At 31.4% G+C, this 13,241-nt stretch overlaps 1 protein-coding gene across 1 annotated transcript; it reads right to left on the reverse strand.

Annotated features, from left to right (window-relative positions):
• Positions 1-8,807: 8,807 nt before the first annotated feature.
• On the reverse strand, positions 8,808-10,778 carry LOC131608074 (probable membrane-associated kinase regulator 2). The gene is made up of 2 exons (XM_058880013.1): positions 9,504-10,778; positions 8,808-9,225 (listed from the first exon to the last, which is right to left on the reverse strand). The coding sequence occupies exons 1-2, from the start codon at positions 10,492-10,494 to the stop codon at positions 9,149-9,151; spliced, it is 1,068 nt and encodes a 355-aa protein (XP_058735996.1). The 5' UTR covers positions 10,495-10,778; the 3' UTR covers positions 8,808-9,148.
• Positions 10,779-13,241: the final 2,463 nt, after the last annotated feature.

The raw sequence follows: 13,241 nt of genomic DNA on the forward strand, positions 1-13,241 counted from the left end.
CGCACGTCTCATGGCTTGCTAGTTGCTAATGATTTCCAAAGACACACTTAGAGTGTGTTTGGATGAGGTAATTAGAAATTTTAAGAGAATTTAAAATTCAAAGCAATTCAAATGATTTAATTGAAATCCATTCATTTTAAATTATTTTGTTTGGATGAAGTATTAAGATAATTCATTGTTAGATTTTTTGGGTTATTTTTTATAAAATATAAATTTTTTGGACCAAATTAAAAAATTGAAAAGTAGGGACCAAATTGCAATTTTTAAAAATTTGAAGGACCAAATTGTAAATTTTAAAAATTATCAAGGACCAACTTGCAATTTTTTAAAAATTTTTGGGGTCAATTTTATAATTTTGGAAAATATGAGGACCAATTTGTAAAATTTGAAGAAATAATAATAACAAATACATTCTATGGAACATGAGAGGAATTTCAAATTCTTTGGTTTTTGGTGTCATTTCAAAATGATTAAATTTAACTTAGATGAAATACTCCATAAATTTCCATCATTTTAACAATTCTTCATTTTTGTATCCAAACAATGGATTTTGGTCAAATCATTTTAAATTCCCTCAAAACATTACTTTCCCGCGTTAAAATGCTCCATCCAAACACACTCTTAGCCTTTTTTAAGTGAACGTGAAATACAAGGTGAATTTAAATACTACTAGTACCTGTTAGTTGCTAAGTCATGTTGTCACCACTAAGTTGCAAATTGAACAAGTGGAGTTTTTGTCAGAAATGTTAGGTCACTTGAACACGTTCTCGACAGCAGTAACGATTTGAAGCGGTTCGAGAATCAAAGACACGTGGAATTAATACATCAGAAGACAAAAGCTCGTGTAGAAGATACATGTCGAATTATAGAAATATAGCCTATGTTTGGTTTCACGTTTGAGGCGTCTAGAATTGATTTTGAAGTGTTTGGTTGATTATGCTTTCTAGAATTGATTCTACATGAAATTACGATTTGTAGCTTTTGATTAAACGTGATTTTTACACTAAAATTTATTGTTCAACTCACTTTTGCAAGAATTTCTCAAAACATAAATCACTTTACATTTAACTCACTTTTATCCAGAATCAATTTTACATAATCATTCACTCAAAATCAATTTTTTTCACCGCAGATCCAAACACACACATAGTCGTTGTTGACACTTATTGATGTACATAGTATATAGGATTAAATATGTTTTCGGTCCCTATAAAATAGTAAATTTTATTTTTGGTCCCTATAAAAGCAAATGACATGTTTTGGTCTTTGCAGAATTATCATGCACTATTTTTAGTCCCTACTGTTAACTTAATGTATATTTTTTAATGATTATTTTGTAGACATGTTTAGAAAGTTTTAAAAAGTTCCTTGAAAAAAAAAGAATTCAAAATTTGATTTCTAAGTCGAGATTTTCATTACTTTTATCATTATCTTTTGAAATTTGAAAAATTCATATTTAATTCTTCTCATTTTTAAAAAATTCTAAAGTTTGATAAATAAATATTTTACAATATTTTAAACATGTATAAAAAAAATATTCAAAAATTTAAAAATTAAAGGAATGCCACATTATTTTTTAATATTATTTTATTTTTTAAAAAAATTTTAAATTAATTAATACTAAGGGTATCAGTATTCAATTAAAATTAAAGGGTACCAAAAAATTTGTCTTAAAGTTTTTGCACTAATCGATTTTCATTCTTATGTTCAATTCACACTGGGTTGTGAGCAATAGCATCAATTTTAGGCCCGTTTTTTTTGTTTTTTTTAAATGATTTTATAGTGTATCGAAATTTTGTGTAAAAATATTTTACGAAGAAACTGTTTATAAAAATTTATTTCGAATAGTTATTTTTAAAATATTATTTTAGATATTTTATCATTTTATTGTAATTTTTTTAGATATTAGAATTTTAAAAAATCACTAAATTTTAAAATTATTTTAAATAATTTTTCATAATTTTTATTTTAGATATACAACTTTTAAAAAAATATGATTTCAATTATATTTTGATATTCTTAATATTTTAATTTAAAAATAAATAAATATAAAAAACTTATAGTATTTTAAAAATAATTTTTTAAAATCCAAAAAAAAATATATTACTTTTTTAGAGTTAAAACAAACATATCAAGTTTTTGGTGTGGAAGTGGGCTTTTATAGGAGATATTACTTATCTCATTTGTAGTTTTTACGAATTTAACGAAGATCCTTTGTTATTTTTTTCATAGTACTAATTGGTTTGTAATTTCTCGATTTTTTGCGGGGTTTCCCCCACCCTCCCTTCCTTTCTTGATGTAATCAGGTGCTGACAACCCTTAGTTCTCTATAAATGAATGCCACAATATTTTTTCTTTATTTCAAAGTAGGAATCTTTTATTTGAGATTGTAATTTGTTTCTGTGTTTTTTAACTTTGTAATACAAAAAAAGTAACACGAGTGCTTTTTTATTTACCTTCAAGACAAAAAACTACAGTTACTGATCTGTCAATTTTTAAAAAAAAGTACAGTTACTGTAAATAAAAAAAGTGAAACTAAAAAGTATTTTCCTTGTCGAACTATATAATCTTCATTAGTCAAAAAAATACCATAATCCTCCTTAGTCAAAAAAACAAAATTACAAGTCCTCATTTGTTGTCTGTATCAAGAACACTTTCCCACTCTTTACCGAAAAACAATCTTACTTTCACTGCTCATGTCCCATCTTTCCCACTTCTCTGACCGCATTTTCCGTCGTCTCGAGTTTCTATAATACTATAAATTATTAAGACTTTCAAACTTTATCAAATCTACATCAATGATTATTAATTTATTGAAACAAATATTTTTGCATACATTGGTCCACATATACAGGTTATAGATGAAGTGTACATTGCTAGAGACAAGAAGAAAACCGATTGTTATACTAAACCAAATCATGGAATTAATGAAACCTTAGTTTACTAGATTTCATAGCTAAAATAAGTTCAACAGAGGAAGGATGAATTGTGGAGCTGTTGGTTCAAAAGTGGTACAATGGTACTACCTAAATAGACAAAAAAAAAAAATGTGTGATTTTGGTGGATTCTGCATATGTACGTGTGATTTTAGTGAATTTGAGGGAATCTCATTATTTGAGATAAACAATATCTCTACATTTACTCTTTTGGTTTTCTTCTTTGAAAAATTCAAGAGGAACTATATAACGTGTCAAATCTTTATTAATAGTGATATAATAAAATAATTATTATTAAGTCATACTTAAATATAATTATTACTTTTTACTGAAAAGAGATTAATATATTTAGTATATTATTTTTTAAATATTAATAAAAAAAGAAAGAAAAAAATAAAGAACATAAAATATAATTCATCAAAAAGCTAACAATAATGATAGTTGGATAATATCAACTTATTTCTTAAAAATCTTTCAAAAACACAAATAGAAAATAAATTTCACAAATGTCATAATAAAAGAAAATTTGTATTGGCTAATCTATATATACAAGTATTTCTTTCTTTAAAAGTGTGAGATGCCTTAAATCTAAAAAAAAATGTATATTGTGTAATGTATCCTTCTATTTAATTAAAATACATCAATGGACAATATTCACATTACAACATTGAGTTAGTTACAAGTCAATTTTTTTTCTTCCAATTCTTAATGTTATAATTCAATAGCAAATATGATTCTATGCAATTTAATTTGAAAAGAAGCGTAAACTTCAATCTTAGTTGAGAAAACTTTCAAGAATGTTCTTAAATTATCCCTAAATATGCCATCACATGCTAATATTCCAAAATTTTCTCTTGAAGCTCCATTCGTGTTGCACTTAATTCAATTATGACTAAAAAACACCAATTAACTTGTATGATTCTAGATACGGGAGGAGGTCAATATTTGATTCAATTTATTTAATAATCATAAACTCGTGAATTGAAGAGTACTCCTTTAAAGAAGTTGATGTCATATAGACTAATTATTTGACATGAAGAATGTCTTTATCAAAGTCAATTTTATCATTTTAAAACATGATATCATTTCTTGTGTATTAAGTTTTCCAAAGAATTATCATGGTGAAATTCATGATGAGATGCTAAATTTGAGAGAGTCAACTTCTACCAGCAAGTTTGAAAAAGCTTTCGTAATTAGTTCTATTAGTGTTCTTGTCAAACAATCGCTTCATCCAATATTATGAAAGTAAAATGTACACGCGTCTAAGAAATAAGTGGTTTGTAGTTTTCATATCATGATTAAAGAGATAGCACCTCGAAACCATATTCATTTTTCTTTGAATCAGGTTGTATTATGCATTAGTTTCCAAGTCACTGATGACTTTGCAGGCGGTATATAGGGATGTCAAATAAACTTTGTCCAAGAAGGCTTATTGTGATCCCTCCTAATATAATCGTAGGCATCTTTAAAGATAAACCAATATTTGCAGATCTTGTCCAAATGAGATTATCAACAGTATTATTATCAAATGAAAAGTTAATCTTCAAAATGTATTCAACAATTTGAGGAGGCAAAATGGATAAGCCTTGACGAATGTTCCAATTGATGTCTTGGATAATTGAATTATTTTAATAGTTTGCACAAATTGAATATCCACTGACAATACTAGGTGTAAATCTTTAATTTTGTATCTCAACCAATTATCAGTCCATAAATCAATGTTCTTCGCATTACTAACTTACCATCAATTATGTTCTTCTAAAAAGGAAAATGAATATTGAAGAAGAAATATGATGCATGATTGATTTTTTGTGCTAGAAGTATCTACTAATAAGCATAGAAGATATATTATTGATTATTTATAGTCAACAACTTCCAACAAAGAGATAGACAGCCAACTTTATTTATTATCTTAAAATATCTCTTAGACCAAGTCCTCCTTTATACAAAGGTGACCAAATAGCCTTCCAAGATGTAGCAATCAGCTTTCTATTATATATGTTAATTATTCACAAAAAAATTCTAATGAAAGAATCTAGCTTGTTAAAAAGATCGATTGATTATCCATGAATCTTAAGACTATATAGAAGCATGTCTTGTATAGCTGACTTAACCAATTGAACATTATCCATCCTAGAAAGAATGTGTCACTTTTACGTAGCTTGCTTGACCAATTCTTTATCTGCTATGATATGGATATTATGAGTTGTAGACTTTTTTTAATATATGAACTCCAAGATAGTTAAATGTTGTATGTCTCACAGTGATTCCAAACATATCTACAATGTGCCTCAATCTAAATCCAAAAGTACCTCCGCCATAAAACTTACATTTAGTTGTTGTGATATGTTGACCATAATTCTAACCATATTCTTAAAAGAGGTGGTTAATGACTTGAGAATTTTTCTTGGTAGCTTTGCAAAATATCATAAGGTCACATGCAAAAAGAAGTATGGATGGAAATGGTTGTCTTACCAACTGATATGTGTTTCAATTTACATTGATCCGCCAACATGGATAATTTGCTACTAAATGCCTTTTCAGCAATGTAGAAGAGCAAGGGAGATAGAGGATCTCCTTTCCTCACTCCTCTAATGGAAGGAAAAAATTCTACAGATTTTTCATTATCATGATTGATAGTTTGGATGAGTATAGAATGGTAAGTTGACATGGCAACAAAATCCGTACCTGAGGGTACTCACCCAAACCCACCCCAACTTTTACGGGGAAAACCGTTTTTACTGCATTCCAGTTTGGGTTTGGATTTTACCTGATTTTAAAATATGGATATAGGATAGGTAATGCAAACATTAGTACCGACCCCGAACTCATTCATGAACCCGCCCCGTTGATAATTTTAAATATTTTGTTTTGGTAATTTAGGATAATTATTATTTGGTTAATACATTGATATTTGGTTTGTACTTTATCATTTGAAATATATGTTTGAATATTTTCAATATTATGTTGAATTATTATTTTTAATGTTCGTTATAGTTCAAGATATATTTGGAGTTTAGGGAAATGAACTATTTCACCGTTAAAATATTGATTTCGATGTGGGGATGGGAGGCGACGGGAATACCCGAGCTTGTTTGAGACAGATTTTGGGTTCAAATGTTTTGTCTGGGTTTGGGACAGGGAACAAGTATTTATTTAGAATTTGGATATGAGGAAGGTAAAACTTTTCTCTAATCACAAAACTTTTTATCAAAACCTAATTAAACAAGAACTTAAATAGGATATTGTCAATCTAAAGTTTCAAAGGCTTTTCTGATATCTATCTTCAAAGTCATACTACCTCAAAGGATTTCTTGTTTAACATATTAGTGACTTATAAAGTAATATGAATGCACTCATAAATATTTATGCACCTAATGAAGCCTCTTTGGTGTTCTGAAACAATTTTAAGGGGTAAGATGGTCGGTAAGATGGTCAACCTGTCTACAATGATCTTAGATAATTTTGAGTTGAAAATTTTCAAGTGCACGAAGTCTATGCTGATCTATAGAATCTGCTCCATGTTGTTTAGGTGGCAAAGTCACATTAATTGAATTAAGAGTAAAAAGGATCCAACCTTGTTCAAATAATTGATTCACTGAATCGTTCAGATCAATCGTTACTATATTCCAATAGGCTTGGAAAAAGTATCCCCTATAGCCATCAGGACCTAGAGAAAAACTACCATCTTAATTTCCTCCGAATGAGGTACTCTAATGAGATATTCATTATCTGCATGAGTTGACAGTTGTGGGATAGTTCTCTCCACTATGAGTATAACTCTAATTTTTTGGGCTAAACAAATTTTTAGAGAAGTTAATAACATGATTATCTAATTCAATGTCCTTCTCTAAAACAATATTGTCATGCCTCAATCTTGTGATTTTTTTACTAGCATATCTCAATTTGACTATGCTATGGAAAAACTTCGTATTTCTATCTCCATCTTTAAACCACTTATTCCTTACATTGTTCCTTCAAAACTGCTCCTACATATGCAATGTCTTATCTTTCAGAAGTTGAACTCTTTTTCATCCAATCCAAGATCATCATTCTAACTTGCACCATTAATAAAACTTTGTATCTTATTAAATTCATCAGTAACTTGGGTGACTTTAATATGAAAATTGCCAAATATATCTTTGTTACACTTCTTAAATATAGGTTTGAGAGATCTCAACTTAGTAGATAAAAAAATCATAGGGCAATCAATCACACCAATATTCCAATTATGAGCAGTCAATTGTCTTCATCTATCACCTAGAGTCCAAACTTTCATAAATTTTAATGACCTAGCCGAATCAAACCTACCTTTGTCACAATGGAGAAGAATAAGATAATGGTTTGAATGATTCTTGATCAAAGTGGATCAACTGATTTTGTTCCAATTATCTAACCAATTCTAATTATAGATGATTATGCTAAGCCTAAGAGAAGAGTAAGCATCACCTTTCCTCCGATTGGTTCAAGTGTAATAGATTTCATTACTGTCAAGTTGCATAAGCCCATTTTGATTTTTCCAACTTAAAAAACTTATTAGTGGAAGTTTTATTTGGAGTGGATATACCAAATTTCTCATGAAAAACAAAATCTGCACCTAACATACACCAAGCGTTAGGATGGTCCTGTTGAAAATTGATATATTTATTCCATAACTATCTTCGATTCATATGAGAGTTACTCACATATACAACAACAATGAAGAATTTAGTTTAATTCAGTTCTATAGGAAAAACTTATGTGTTATTCATATAAACTTAACACAATGAGATTCATATATATTACTTAAAAATCTGTAGATTTGAATCATGATTTTGTCTAAAATTTAATATAAATCTCGTAAGTCTGATTTGTTTAAGACACTCAACAAAGAAATGAGTATAAGGAATTATTAGTTCAACAATCAAAAGCAAGCCAAGTTTTGTCGATCATAAATATTTTTAATAGTCAACCTATTATCAAGGTTTCCTACTCATCATATCATTCTAATAAATGACTTTCATTTAGTGATGTTGTGTTTACCCAACATGACTCGGGTGTTAATTTTTATTATATACTAAGAAGTTTATTCCTTCCCCTACCTTTTTTTCTTTACCACAGTAAATTCTTTCTAATGTGGCTTAAGAAGATAGTCTTCATCATCTCAAAAGTTATTATTCTTCTCCAGATGCAAACCATTAACCTGAAAGTTAGTGTATAATTAAATATTAAATAAATGAGTAAGTATGTTTTTTTTTTAATTTTAAAAATATATTTTTACTTATAGACCAGATTTAGAGACGAGTGCATGCAAATATTAACATCCTCACCCTAATCCCAAACTTTATATATCAAGGAAAACCTACATCTGCATCCAGTAAAAACAAGATTTTTCCCTCATTGTAAGGGTGATTTTGGGTGGATACAGACAAATTATAATTTTATTATCAAGTTTAAGTTGAAATGTATGGACAAAAATGACCAATCAATTTCAAACTATTTTCCTCTACCGTACTGAGAAAATCCTCAATATGAATTCTATCACGAATTCTAATTTTTAATTTTCGAACAATGTAATTGCGTTATGTTTCAAACGCCATTAATATTCACTTAAGTTTATGATTTTACTTAGTCAATAAGAGGCTTTTCTCAACTATTAAGGAGCGTTTGTTTCACGAAGTAAATTTTTTTCAGGAATTACTTACTCAAAAAAAATATAGGAAACTTATTCCAATGTATTTTTAAAAGAAAGTTGTTTGGAAAACATTTTAATATTCCTAAAAAAATTATAATTTTAATTAATTTTTTATAAAATTTAATTAACAGTGTAAAACTAATTTATACTTTAGGTGTATAACTATTAAATTCATAACAATTTAAATGTAAATTGAACAATTGTTTAAAGAAAAAAGTATGCTAGTAGGCTACATTTCATGAAGCAGTTCCGGTACAAGTAGTAAAAAAAATAGGCACAGTTACTCACTGTCGCCTTTACTAGACCCAAAGTCTAGGTTGATTCATCGGAAAACAGTTATTGTCACCTGCAATAGCCACTGTTGCTCCCTACAACCCAACATTTTACTTTCTTTTCTGCAACATTAAACACATCCTAACACAAACCCTAATTTAAATACTTACTAGCTACCTAGTAGTAACATTTTCCTTTGTACAAAGTAACAAACCTAATGCGCCACTAGACACGTTTCCTTTCAAAAACCTAACATAACTGAAAACTACTTCAAAAACCCTCCCTCATCTTCCAACGCATTTCCATGTTTTCTTGACGATTCAAACTTCAACGGATCACATTCTGTATCAAAAGTGACAACATATTAACTAAAATCTTCAAAATAATATTAATAAAAATAGAAGAAAATTATGAATGATCGTGTTGCGGTCACATAAAATTCGCAATTTTGGCCAAAACAATTATTGCAATACTGATTGCAGTAAATTAACCACAATTTATTCTTGAATATTAAATTATTGAATAATCACCTTTCAAACTGATAATACTATTTTGTCTGGACTGTTTTTTAAAACCCTGCTTATAATAATAAAACTACATATAATTTTAATTTAATTTACCTTTGGAAGCATTGAAGGAGCTCTTGCAATGCAAAATGGCACTCTGAATCCCATCCTGTTGCTGCACCGTAGAATCATCTCTCCTCTTTGACGACACCGCCGCTACCTCTGTTGCCAGCGACCCCGAACGGCTCTTCCCCAAATGTTTGCACACAACTCTCAACCCTGCAGGCAGAGGCAGACTCCCCTGTTTCTGACTTTTTACATTGTTCTTGTTCCCTTCATTTTCCGTCCGAACCTTCTCCGCCGGAGGTTTCTTCACCGGCAACGAGTTCAACTGGCTAGAAGAAAACTTGAGCTTCTCCGCATATTTTCGAGAAACTTTTACATAAAGAGGTTTTACCTTTTTCAAATATTTCTGCATTACTTCCTTGGAGAACCGTAGTTTCTCGTCCGAAGAAGCAGAAGAAGGTGAATGTAACTTTGGTTCTTCTTCTTCCTCAGTGTTGTGCTGTTTCTTATGCTTGTGAGAGGCTTTGTCATCAGTATCACTAGTTTTTCCCTTAGAACTGTTATCTCTTGTGAAGAAGGACACAAATGGAACTTCATCTACTTTGAATTTCACAGTAAACAGTTTCTTTTTCTGCGACTCTGGTTTTTGGGCAGTAGTGTCAGAGGATTTGGATTTGTTGAGAGCACCAGACATGAAAACACGGAGCTTGGTGGCGGATTTCAAGAACGAGGCGGTGAACTGAGGCTTGGAGTTAGGTTCGGAGGAATTCAGTTCCAACTGAAGTTGCTCGTTGGTCAAAGGGGAAAGCGTAAATCCGAGTTCATTCTCAGACTCGTTTGGTTCTTCTTCTTGTTCTTGTTCTTCTTCTTCGTCGGGTACAGCAAACTCTATGTCAAAGAAAGGCTCGTCGTCGTCTTCTTCGTCGGTAGTGGTTTCGATGTAGTCGGTGTCTTCTTCTTCTATAGGAGGAGGTAGAGGTTGAGGTTGAGGTGTTGCTTCAGTTGGTTTCAAGTATTTGAGCAAAGTGAAAGCTTCCATGGTTGGAAGAGCCAGAATAGATATGATAATGAAATGAAGAGGGAGAGGAAAGGGTTTTTATGGTGTGAATGAGTGCAGGTTTAGTGACCGTGGGTAAGAAAAAAGGTAGGAAGATGAAGGTGAGTCATGAGTGAGAGTGAGTAACACAAAGAAAGAGGAGAAGGTACTTTTGTTTTGGGTGTGCTTTTATTTTGTCTGTTTCCTCGGTTGCGGGGTCGTGTGATAGTGGTTCTATGTCTTTAATGAAACAAAAGAGCCCAATTAGTTTTGTTGTTTCTTGTAATAATGGCCTAAACTCAAAACACTAGAAAATTAGGATGTCAAATCTCTTATTTATAAAGCAAATTTTGTTTGTTAACCCCTAACTCTAAATTCATTTTTTGGTTTTATATTCAAACTTTCAACTATTACAATTAAGGATATATATCACTTCCTAAACCAGTACACCTCTACATTTAACACTTTTAATACAATTCACACATTTTTCATTATTCATCATTGATTCTCTAAGCACGTAGAGTGGGTTCAATTCCATTTTTATACTTGGGGATTCTTATAGATGTCAATCCAAGATCAAAGAAGACTTGGCAGTCGGTGCTAGATGTTGTGAGATCCATACTTTTCAATTAAAAACATAAACACCTTTCGATCGGAGGTAGAGTGGTAATGTTAAAATCTGTCTTGTCGGCAATCCCATTCTATTTTCTATCCATCTTTAAAGCTCCTACATGTATTATCGCTAAACTTGAATCTTTATTTAAACATTTTCTGTGGGGAGGGTGGAGATGTGAGAAAAATTAGTTGGATCAAATGGGATAAAATCTGCAGACCTGTAGAGGAGGGAGGGGTGGGCATAAAGAATTTAAGAGTTTTCAATTTAGCATTACAAGGCAAGTGGGTTTGGAAAATTAGGAAGGAGAAAACGGGGTTATAGTATAAAATTTTGAATGATAGATACGGTGGAAATGGCGGAGTCCTTAGATCGAGCGACGTCGGGTGTTCGTTACAGTAGAGAGATATTTGTCTTTTAGATATAGGAGACCGAGAACAGTTAGAAGTATATTCAATGAAGGAAATGTATAAACTGCTGAGTACGGTAGATAGGATAGAGACTTCTAGATCCTGGTCTGATGTGTGGCACAAATTAGTACCCTCAAAAGTATCATGTCTAGTGTGGAGGCTATTTCACAATAGACTCCTAACCAGAGATAATTTATTCAGAAGAGGCATCCTAGATCAGGATAACCGTCAGTGCGTGGGTGAGTGCGTGTGTGGTTGCGGAAAGGAAGAATCGGCCTCACATCTTTTCTTTGAGTGTTCTTATTTTGCAGATTTATGGGTATATGTCATTAGGTGGCTTAGACTGCTGGCAGTGTTACCTAAAGATAGCTGGGATCATTTTGAACAATTCGGGGCTCTCTTGGATGGAAGTAATATATCAGTTAAAAGAGTTAGAGTAATTTGGCTCGCATGCATTTGGAAAGCTCATAATAATATCATTTTCAAGAACAAGTTTCATCTGTTGAGAAATTATTTGAAGATATTCAAAGACTGCCCTGGAATTGGCTGAGTCATAAACATAAAGCAACATTTTTCAATTTATAACAATGGTTCTTGGACCCAAGAATTATTCTTGGATAGATGTATCAGCATCTTGTTTTTCATGTGCATACCTATTTTAATGGCTTTTCAGTTGTAGGTGGTCTCTGGTTGTTTCTGTCAGCGTTCTGAAATTGGTCCTGGAACCGAAACGTCAGTGCATATGCTTTCCGCTGGCAATGTTCTGTTTATCGTCGGCGGCCAATTCAGCTCAAGCACACTTTATGTTTTTGCTGCTGTCAACCTTTAGCATCTCAGGCACAGGAGTTGGATGACAAATGACAAAGTCTAGTGTATATACGGTCGTCTATCAACATTACATGTGGAGCAAGAGGAGTTTGTATCAGTCCATAGGATGTCATGGATTCGATAGAGTACCAAGGATTGGCTCATGCAGTATTAATTAGAGGCTTATTCTGTTATATTGTCGGTTGTTTCTTCGCAGCAAATCAGATGGACACAACCGGGTGGTATAGCATCAATGATAATTGCTGGAACAACGGTCAGTAGGATTCTGCAACGGCCTTTTGAAGTGGAAAGGTCTCACTACCTTGGTCTCACGACCTACAATATGACTAGGTTAAGGCTCGAAAGAAATGTCTGATTGCACTTCAACGATATCAGGAAGAACATGCTAAAGAGAATCGAGAATGAATTTCCGAAGTTATGATACGTGAAAAACATCATGCATCTGGATAGAGAGGGTGGTAAAGATAATTTGTACATTATTCTTCCGATCCTTCTAATAATCTGATATGGTCTCACATATCTCGAACTTGACTTTTGTGAATTAAAAGGTCCTTTAAATATTAAACTTGGGGTAAATTTCAAGAATTCATGGTCTCCTTCTTCGAATTCCAACGAGTTTCGTCTGTTGTCTGCATAACTCTTATGACGATCTTAAGCTTTCTTCTCTTTCTCTTGAATCATCTTTATCATTTATGTGGTATCTTGAATAATTTCCAGTCCTAAGATTCCCTCTTCACCAACTTTCGTCCAACAAAGAGGTTTTCTACATCTTCTTCTATACAAAGCCTTATACAGAGCCATACCAATGTCTGTGTGGTAATTGTTATTATATGTAAATTTCATCAATGGTGAGAGGTCTTTCTAATTTCCTACATTTTCAAGCACACATGCTATTATAT

The sequence above is a fragment of the Vicia villosa genome, linkage group LG5, assembly GCF_029867415.1.
Source record: "Vicia villosa cultivar HV-30 ecotype Madison, WI linkage group LG5, Vvil1.0, whole genome shotgun sequence".
NCBI classification, from domain to species: domain Eukaryota; kingdom Viridiplantae; phylum Streptophyta; class Magnoliopsida; order Fabales; family Fabaceae; genus Vicia; species Vicia villosa.